This window comes from Neovison vison, chromosome 9 (assembly GCF_020171115.1).
Source record: "Neovison vison isolate M4711 chromosome 9, ASM_NN_V1, whole genome shotgun sequence".
Classification (NCBI taxonomy): domain Eukaryota; kingdom Metazoa; phylum Chordata; class Mammalia; order Carnivora; family Mustelidae; genus Neogale; species Neogale vison.
This window is the reverse complement of record NC_058099.1, coordinates 90,852,833-90,863,570: the sequence shown is the minus strand read 5'-3', so window position 1 is coordinate 90,863,570 and position 10,738 is coordinate 90,852,833. Positions and strand designations below refer to the sequence as shown.

Genomic DNA, 10,738 nt, shown 5'->3' with positions numbered 1-10,738 from the left:
CTGGGAAAGAGGAGGGGGAGAAAGGGAACACAGAGAAGAAAAATCATTATCGTGAAGTCAAGCTTTTCAGGGCAGAAAAAAAACCACGAAAGTAGTAAGTTGATAACTTCAAAACCTACGGAGCTCATTTTGCTGCCCCCCCCACCCCCTTAGCGACCAGAGTTACCTGGAGGCGGGGAGGAGGAACAATTAATTACCTAAGTGTCTGCATATTTAGACCAGAGTCTTACAAGCCCAGATTACTGACTGTTTGTGAGAAAGAATTCTACATATGACCCCAAAGGGTTTTGGGGTTTTTTGTTTTTTGACCCCAAAGGATTTTTATACCATTGACTGAGATGATGATAATCACTTGGAATTGTTACTCTTTGTAACCACAATACAAAATGAGAAATAGGTCTTAGCCCAATTTCTGCTATTAAAAAACAAAACAGAAGCAAAAATTAACTTCACTGATATCCTAAAACAGAAGTGATTTAGGAACAAGGGGATTAAATAGCTCATCCAGAGGCTTTTAGTCCATGGCCTCTATCTTCTGTATTTTCTTTAGTAAGAACCTGTATTATCTAAAAACCAACTGAACTTTTCCTAAAACCCACCACTACAGTCTCATTAAATATTACATGCAGTAAGGGTGTGCTGGGCTCTGAGCAAAGCATGTAAAAGGCACAGCTCTTGCACTTCCTCTAAGGAGAGCAGTTCTCCTGCCCTTAGGCTCATCTAGAGTTATTTGATTTTGTTTGTTTGCTTGAAGATTTTATGGATTTATTTGATAGAGAGAGAGAGAGAGACAGCGAGAGAGGGAATACAAGCAGGGGGAGCAGGAACAAGCTCCCCCTGAGCAGGGAGATCGATGCGGGGCTCCATCCTAGGACCCTGGGATCATGACCTGAGCTGAGGGCAGATGCTTAACAACTGAGGAGTTATTTGTTAACAGTGAAGACCTATGTGTCTAATCTGCAAAAATTCTGACTCAGTGGGGGTGCACATCTCCTGTTCAAAACTGGTAAACTACATAGATTCTAGGTTGTTCTATCTCATTATTCATATTAGCAACTCTAAGCCCTTGAAAGAGAATTCTGTTCATTTTCCCAGCATATTCTGGAGTAGACAGGGAGCATATGATTTACCCATTTTATAGAGGATAAAACTTAAAGGACAGATAAGGTGCCTCAAGGAAATGAATGAAGAGCCAGAAACTGGCCTGTACAATATAGAGGTCATCTAAACTGTCACTTCTCCCCATGCCTCACCCCAAATTTCAATTAATCTTTATACAAGGCTTCTGCTAATAGCTATCTCTTAACACAAATACAATTTTTAAATTTTCTCAGCCTTGCTACTGATGCACCTAAATAGAGAATAGCAACAGAAATCTATTAACAACAAAGCAATATGGAAGTTAAGATCTTCTCTCTAGAAAATGTAGAGGAAGAGTGTCTTATTTTTATGAGAAAAATATTTTTCATGAAGGTGCCAAAGAGGGGAGTCTTCCTTCTTCTAAATACGAGCAGCAGCTGAACGCATCTCCTCAAATAGCCTACAAGATGGGCTAGACTGTCAAAAGGGGGGCAAATCTCAACAACTTTAAAAATATAAAAACATACAAATATTTAAAATGCCTACCTCCTGCCTGGCACAGCAAGTCCTTTGTTTATAAACAGAATCCTCTAGTCTGAAATAGAATCCATATTTATAGAGATGGGAGATGCCTCAAAAAAGAACCAATCAGGGGGTTCCCACACCTGGACTTCATTCCAATATGACAGTTATTTTACTGTCCAATGCACTCAGAACCCACATTATGAGGTTGTTCGTTTCTTTCACTACTTCCTAATAATCCTGCCCTGTATGTCAAGAGCTTATACTTAAGGAAATTTAATTTGCAGACTATCAATAAGCTTAACTATTCTCAAGGCCTAATCAATGGTCTACATTCAACTCTGCATCAAATTTACCTGTTAAGTTTTTTTGGTTTTTGTTTTTTTAAAGACTAGATGGCAGTGTTCCATCCCAGATATATCTATATTTATATCTAGATATCTAGATATAGATATAGATATACATATATCTTTATAAGAACCTCCAAGGAGAGAGTTAAGAAACTTCTGTTCACAATTTGGAAGTCAAAGAGGCTATTCTGTTGGACAGTCAAGCTTGAATACCCCCATCCTAAGCATTAGACAGAGATCTGCATGAGGAACCTCATATTGAAGATCACGTGGAAGAAGTATGGTAGCATAAACTCCTCTGAATTCACACAAAGCTCCACGATCAGTTACCTACCACCTGAGCAGGCAGGCGGAAGACAGACCTTCTACAGCTCTCATGAACTCAAGCAGTTCCAAGCAGAAAATAGATTTTCCATCCTCTTACCTGTGACACCAAAGGGTTTCATGTCCTGGGTAGGAATCAATAAGATCAGTGCTGAATTCAACTTCTTCTTCTAGAAGACGGGGAAGATTTATCCTCGCTTCCTCTGCTGAAGCTGCTGCTTCTTCATCTTTTAGAAGAGCTGGCTCACTTCTCAAAGGGTTTTGCTCCAATACAGAACCATCTATCACAGTTTGGCTAATCAAAGACTTTAACAAAAACTGGCGGTAGTGAAATCCACTGTGGTCTGAAACATGCATGGATGCCCAGTGTTTAGTAGAAGAGAGTTCATCAAGAAGAATCTTGTAGGAAGAAAAAAGGGAAGTGAGAAGAGGAACTGCTGAAGGAATTTCTTTCTCCATTAATGCTTTGCATTTCTCTTTGATTTATTCCTTGTATTTTCTGGTAACACTGTTTCTATAAATACTTTGTACACAATGTCCAACACAGTGGTGTCAGTCAGTGTAAGGTCAGTAAAGGCTAGTTTCCCCTTTCCCTAATAAAGTTGTGAGACGTGTGTGTGTATAGACACACACACACAGACACACACAATTTAAGGAGTTATTTGTCATTCTTTCTCTGGACCTTGATCAATCACATTCTGATTGGCACATACATAGAAAAACTATTCTAAAATAATGATGAACATTAGGGTGTTTATTTATAAGAATGCTGATGTTGAGAGAAAATATAAACTCAAAGGTTACTTTGATGAACTTTAATATTTAATGAACATTACAATATCTAACTTATTATTTGTTAAACAACTGATTCATTGTATTATTTGTTCTTCACTGTAGGTGCCATGAGGGCAGAGACGGTCAGTTTTGTTCACTATTAATTCTAAGGGCTTAGTACAAAAAATATGATGCATTAGTAACAGGAATTTTCAAGAGCGCATGATTTTCACTATTCATCTCAAACTCAATTAACATCAATGATAAATGTTTTTTTTTTTAAGTAGAGGAGACAAAATTCAGCAGTGAATTAAGTCTTTGTATTATCAATCCTGCAAACCAAGCAACTTCAAATGGAATGATTAAAAAGAAAAGCAGCAGTTATGAAAAAATAAATTATTTGGCAGTGTCTTGGACAAATAGCAAATGCAAATGGATTGTGATCAGCAAAAGCTAGACTGAGGGCCTCCCACATGTCATTAGAGGACTTTCAGACCAGTTAAGAAAAAAAGATATATACTTGCCAACAGTGAATAATACAGACAGCACAAAGCCCAAGTGCTCCTCCTCTATCTGCTTTTCAAGGGTCCCAGGCGAATGCCTTCTCTCATACTGAGAGTCCTCTCCATTCCTCATGGTTCCTTTCTTCCCTAGAAGAAATCTCTGCCTCTCCTGAACCTCCATGGTTTCTGTGTGTTCTACCATACGGATAGAATTTCTGCATATCTTTTCAATCCTACTAAATTCTGTAAGTTGTTGAAGATATTTATTCATTCCTAATTAATGCTTCCAACATTCTATACTCAATGGCATCAGAGTGAACACATAAGTATTTTATGAATGAATCAACGATTGAACTGAACAATTTGATGAATTAAGTGACTAGTAGAGAGGAACAAGATTACTCCCAGCAAAGGACAGTTGATATATATCAGTGAAATGCTTTAAGCCTCTCCTTTAAATTCTAATGAGTTTATTCAAAGCCAAATAGGTTTGTTCCAGAGCTGGTGAATCTCTGAGAAAGGGCAAACAAGACTGTTCATTTGATTAAAATGGTGAGCAATACAGCACTAGATAAACTTCCACCTTAGAAAAATATATACTAACCCTGAGGTTATTACATCTTTGAAGAATTAACCTGCAGGATATTTAGGCAGTAATACATCAGCTTTTTAATTCTGGTTTGGTAGGGTTTCTTAATACAGATTGAAAAGAGTACAAAACTGTTTCAAAGGAATTTACGTAACATGAAAAACCTTTAGATTATTTCTTATTGCACGTTTCTATATGTAAAATTTTTAATTATTTTAATTTCGAGACAAAAAATAGCACATATATGACAGATTTTCAACAATATGAATGTAATTCCTTTAAAAATTTTTCTCAGACTTTTTAAGAGAAAAATTCTCTATATTCTTTGCCCTTCCTATATTTAAGAGGCATACTAAATGAGAAAAGAAACTTCAACAGGAATTTTGGGGTCTTTTTTTTACTAAAATCAAAAGGCGCAGAGATATAAACAATATTTTTTCCCAACAATTTCTTAGCTATTCTTGAAGTTTTATTCTTCCTAATGTACTTTAGAACCAGTTTTTGAAGTTGAAAAATAAACTCATGGTTTTCAGTATATACACAGACTTGTGCAGCCATCACTGCTTTCTCTTTTCAGAACATTTTCATCACCTCCCGAATTCCTATTAGGAATCCTATTAAGAGTCCCCTAAAACGCCATTCCCTTCAGCCTCTGGCACCCACTAATGTGCTCTGCCTATTCTGAATGTCATATAAATGAAGTTACAGAAGATGGGCATTCTGAACCTGGCTTCTTGCCATCAGCATGTTTTTAAGGTTCATCCGCATATCAGGACTTTGTTCCTTTTTATGACTGAATAACATCCCACTGTTATGGATATACCACATTGCATTTATCTACCCTCCGATACTGGACGTTTGAGTTGTTACTTGTTTTGGCTATTATGAATTATGCTGTTACAAACACTGCTGTAACGAGTTTTCGGTTCTGTGGGATATATACCTAAGAGTAGAACTGCAAGGTCCTATGTGGTAATTCTAGGTTTAATTTTTTGAGGAAATGCCAAACTGCTTTCCACGGCAGCAGCAGCATTTCACACTCCCACCAGCCTGTATAAGGGTCCCAGTTTCTCCACAACCTTGTCAGCACTTTGAACTTGTTTTTCATTTCAGCCATCCTACTTGGTATGAAATATCTCACTGTGGTTTTGATTTGCATTTCCCTGATGGCTAATGATGCTGAACATCTTTTCATGTCTTTATTTGGCCATCTGTATATCTTTTTTTTTTTTTTTTTTTTTGCAGAAATGGCCCTGTGTGCTTTCTCAGGTGACATACCATTATCAACTTTTAATTGGCTAGTAAGACTAAATTCTGTTAAACTTTTGAGTTTTTCCTCTCACCCCACCCTCACAAATGAGGCTATTTTAAAATTTACTTAAATAAATACCTAAAAACACACACCCACCACAGAAAATAAAAGACTCGTAATTCCATCCTCTAGCACGGTTCACAATTCTTTATTCTCTCTCTCTCTTTTTTTTTTACTAGAAAATGAATACGTGTATATGGAAACACAGCCAACATATCTGTAACAGCACTGTGTGTGTGTATATATGTTAAGCAGTTACAATATGCCAAGCACTGCTCCAAACACTAAGATCTCATTCGAAGCTAATAATATATTAAAAAATTATATTAGGGCCATCTCATATTTAGTTTTAAAGATTCTTATCCTATAGTGAACTTTTTCTTTAAATACTCTTCCAAAATATAATTTTTAGTAACAATAAAATATTCCAATATGTGGTGAACTGCAATGTAACTGATCTGTTATTATTGGAGGGTTAGACTGGTTCTACTTTTTCACTATTATAACTAGCATTTCTATATATCAAACTTTCATATTTAATAGCCTGTGTTTATCGAACACTTAGTAGAAGCACTTCTGATGGCCACTTTACGTGGATTTCCCATTTAATTCACATCACTCAGTAAGGCAGGAATTTTCACCTGTCCCATTTTACTGATGAAGAAACTAAAGAAGTTAGTGAGGTTAAGAAATTTCTCCAAGGCCACAAACCAAAATGGTGGTATAGTCAGGATTCAAATTAGGTCTGTCTGACCAATGAGTGGAGCCTTCAATTACTACACCACCATACTGTACCTCCTGGTATTTCTTTAGGATGAATTCCCATAAGCAGAAATCCTAGATGAGAAAAAACACACCTTTTTTTGTAGAGTCAGATAAATGCTGCCATGCTGTCCTTCAGTAAGATTCCACCAATTTCTACGATGCTTGCTTTCATAGGCTTATCAATGCTGTATACCAACACTTTAAAAAAATTTTTTTTTCTTGGAGGGTGCCTGGGTGGCTCAGTCAGTTAAATATCTGCCTTAGGCTAAGGTCATGATCTTGGGGTCCCGGGATCGAGCTCCACATCAGGCTCTCTGCTCAGTGGGGAGTCTGCTTCTCCCCCTCTCTCTGCCCCTTCCCCCAGCTTGTGCTGTCTCTTTCTCAAATAAATAAAATCTTAAAAAAAAAAATCATTTAAAATTTCCCAACTAAAAAGATGCCAGCTCATTTTATATGTACTTTTAAGCTGCTTTAGACCAGTGGTACTTCTGTGATAACTGCCTCTAACAGACAAAGCACAGGAGGGCATGATCTCCAGGCTGGGCCCAGTGGCTTCTAAGAACAGAAAGAGGATTGTGCAAATTCAGCATTCTTCACTGAGACAGCTGCAGTGGCAGGAGGAAAGGAAGAGTATGGAGCTCAACCAAGGGCAGGGCAGAGCTGGTGGACAACATGTAAGCCTAGCAGTGGACTCAGGCCGCTGAATCAACACACCACTAATGAGTTGTCATCTTCAACATCAGATAGCCTCAAAAATATAAGAATTTCACTTTACCCCCGTGTTCTTGATTTTCAGGGAATGACACTTTAAAGGGTCCACATCAAGGCAGGCAGGTCTCCAAAGACTGTTCAGCTCACCTGGACTCTGCCTTTCTCTTTATACTCAGTCCCCATGCCCCTTCCCAGCCCCTACACACTATCAAGTTGTGGAGTTGAGATGACCAGACTCCGTAAGAACTCCCTTATCTCCCACATCCCGCCAGATGACTTGAACTTATTCCTCCGGACTCCTGACAATGTAGCAGCCTTCCTTCCGGCAGCTGTTTCCAATGAGCCCAGCCTAGATGAGAAGCCATTTCTGTGCTCCCACTGTCCCCCGCGCTTCCCTCAGCTCCTGCGAGGGTCAAACTGCTTTGTGAGTATCTGTTTTCTCAACTAGATTTTCAATTTGTTGAGAGCAATCTCGCTGTCATTATGCCACACCCAGCATATAAGGCATTGTCTGGGAATGAAAGAGTTTCAGTACTTTTTCATGAATAAATTACATTGAGTTGATCGAGCAAACTGGAAGCCAGTTTCACCTAAACCTTCGATCTGTGAGGAACAGAGAAAGGAACTAAACTACGGTAAGCCTCTATTAGGTGCCCAGTACTTTACACACATGAACTCAAATTGTCAGAATAATCCATTGAGGGAGGCAGTGGAGCTGGTATTTCACAGATGAAACATGAAAGCCTTACTTTTCACACATAGCTAGTAAGGCCAAAATGTGAAGCCAGGTCAGTAGGATTCTGTCTTTGCTCTTTCCACTCCTTTAAGGGGCCTCCCCTCCTGAAACACACAACTGGTGGGGAAGGGCTACTCTTCTAGAACTGTTGGCTTAAAATTCCCAGAAATGAAAACTCTTATATACCCTGGAGGAATCTCTGGCTGGGACACAGAGTTGGGGGAGGGAGTTGAAGGAAGGGGCTGGTGAAGAAATGAGAGAATGCTTCCCAGTTAATCTGAAAGTACCACTTGAGGTATTCTGGCCCCTTTAAGTCGTCTCAAGCCTGAGAAGCTCTCAGAGCAGGGCCCTACATTCTTATGGCACTGAAACGTAAGAAGTGAAGAAAAATACAGAGAAGCTATAGTACGTAAGAAGGAGAAAAGGATACTTGGTTCTTGTCCTGATGAATAGTAAGTGACGCAACTGTGGCTAAGTCTAAGGCATTAACATTCTCTGGAAACTTCGGTCTCCTCATTTCTAAACTGAAGGGTCTAGGCTATGACAGCTTCCAACTCAGCTCTGTCTCCAGATAACCCCCTGAGCCCCATGAAAAATACTGATCTTAAATCCTACCCTCTCCCCAATTTAGTAGGCCTGGGGTGGGACTCAGAAATCCTAATGTAATTTACAGACGTAGGCAAGTTTGGGAACAGCGGGTGAGGTCTCTTCCCTCCCCAGGAGAGGAGATGGTGAGAAGGCAGCCAGCTGTTTCAGCACATTAAGTCACACAAGCAGAGACCACTAAGAAAGAGCAATTCCAGCGCTATAAGGCCAATAATCCCTTCCTGTTTCAGCACAAAATGAATTATGGTCAGTCTTCTTACTGCTTAAACTTGTCCTCATTCTACCAATATACTAACCCCAAGAGTGCCAAAAACTGCACTGGTGAGAAATGCAAACTTTTTAAATTGCCGGGGTTTCCTTGAAGGGATCAGCTGCTAGATCCTTCCCACGCCACTAGGTCATTAGTTCCTCTATTTTCCTCCTTAAAAGCTCTTCTGAGAAGGAACTACTGTCAGAAGACTTAAAGGGCAGACAGGGAATGTGGCTCGGGAGACGAAGAACAGCCTTACCTTCACGTCTAGCTTGGCCAGGTGCTGGAGAACCCAGATGCGATGGGACCAGGCATTGTAGTTGCTCGGGTATCTGCCTGCTGCTTCGCCACAGACTTCCATCTCTTCTTGGATCAGTCTCTGTGTCCTTTCTGCAGGAACTGTTCCCAAGTTTCCTTTCGTCACAAAGGAAGGCAAGGAGGTTTCCTGAATGAGCTGTTGTAGCACCCATCGCCTGTGAAGGTACATGTGGGAATGAAAATGAGGAAAGAACATAAACCGGAGAGGTGCAAAACAATGCAAAATGCAAACCAGTGCAAACCAATCCCTGTCCACGAGCTCGATTTTTGGGGGAGGTGGGATTATTCTGTTGTTTTTGTTTTTAAAGATGTAATTAACTTCGGCAGCATGGAAGGGGAGGGGGAAGAAAGGACAAAGAGGAAAGAGAAACCTTTCTAGAACATTAAAATTTGTCGGAAGGAGAATGCCTCAACTCCAACATAACAACTCAGAAACTCCACTCGGCCAGAAAACGCAAAGACAAGGTGCGGATGTGGAGGGGGGACTGCGGGGCTGGAGGGGATATTAATTAATGGCTGGTAGATACCAGAGGAGGAGTCACAGTTCACATCTTTAATTACACTTGCATGCCTCACCCTATGTGTATTTGCTGCAAACAAGAAGCTGCATTATGACTGCTTTCATTAAGCAGGATGTCTATGTTACAGCATAGAATCTGGGAGGACACAAATACAATATAATTAGTTAAAACTATAAGGAGGTTTTAAAATGTCTTTATCCACAAATATTTCCCTTGTCTAAGATTTTCATTAGCACGCTTATTTAAATGAAAAGCATTAAAAAAGCATCTCTGGCCCCTTAATGTGCTTAGTTTTTTACAAGTATTTTCTCGTAAGAAGCATTCTTTTAGATTAAAAATTTCCAACCCAGAAGTTACTAGAAATTGAGTAAGAAAACTCATTTTGTCATTTTCAAATAGAAGTTTTTTTTTTTTTTACTTAAATTCTAAAACAAAAGCTTGCTTTATATAAAATATTAGACAAGCCTAGAAACTGGTGAATGCATATTCAACACTGCTCTCCCCAGCCACCGCTCCTTTCCAGGCCTCCACACACACAACCCACAGGCCTCTTTGAAGTGCTATCCCAATTCCTACTAAGAAAAAACAACCAGCATGGAAGTAGCTGATCCGCAGTGCTAGCCAAAGGCAAGATCATAGTGAAGATACCTCGAACTAACTAAGATCCTAAAAATGCTCGGGATTTAAGAAAAGTTGTAAGCGGCTTAGTAAACCCAAAACAGATTTCTCTGAAGAATTTCCCCGCTGACCCCAGGAAGCCAGCCCACACCGTCTCATTTAGTCAAAACTGAGTATTTCCACAGAGTCCAAGAGGAATACGCTCCAGAGAGCCAGGATGGCGAGGAGGCTTGCCACGTGCACTGGGGCTGACTCAGGCCTTTACGCTAAAAATGTTCTCTGCATTTACAGTCTTAGAACTTCAGCGCTGCCTCTACACCACTCACCTCAGCTGCCCTTATCTTCCTTATTTTGTTAATTTTAATAACCACAGCCATCACCACAACCATCTGTACCAGAAACATATCTGAATGAATTATAAAACCCAAGTTCCTCATTATAGTTGACCATCTAAATGCCATTTCTATGACTGCTCAGATAGTTCATAATGAACAGTAACGGCTAAAATTTGCTGAGCATTTAATATGTGCCCGGCACTGTGGTAGTGTTAATATACATGATTTCATGGAAAGCCAACCATTAACTCTGAAATAGGTGTAATTATTATTTCCATTTTATGAATGAGAAAACTGAGGCTTGAAGAGCTTAAATCATTTCTGAAAGTCACACAGGGAGCACGTGATGGCATCTGGAGCTGGAAAGTAGGTAACTTGGCTTTAGAATTCACACTCTGAACCCATATGTAACCCTGCTTGACAC

The 10,738-nt window shown here is 39.6% G+C and overlaps 1 protein-coding gene across 1 annotated transcript in view; it reads right to left on the bottom strand.

Moving 5' to 3' along the window:
• The window catches only part of PTAR1 (protein prenyltransferase alpha subunit repeat containing 1), a 50,780-nt gene that overhangs the window by 9,155 nt on the left and 30,887 nt on the right, over nt 1–10,738 (bottom strand). Inside the window, exons 5-6 of the mRNA XM_044265932.1 lie at nt 8,782–8,995; nt 2,377–2,675 (exon numbers count right to left, since the gene is read on the bottom strand). Of these exons, the coding sequence (XP_044121867.1) occupies nt 2,377–2,675; nt 8,782–8,995 (513 nt within the window). The remainder of the gene's footprint in view (nt 1–2,376; nt 2,676–8,781; nt 8,996–10,738) is intronic.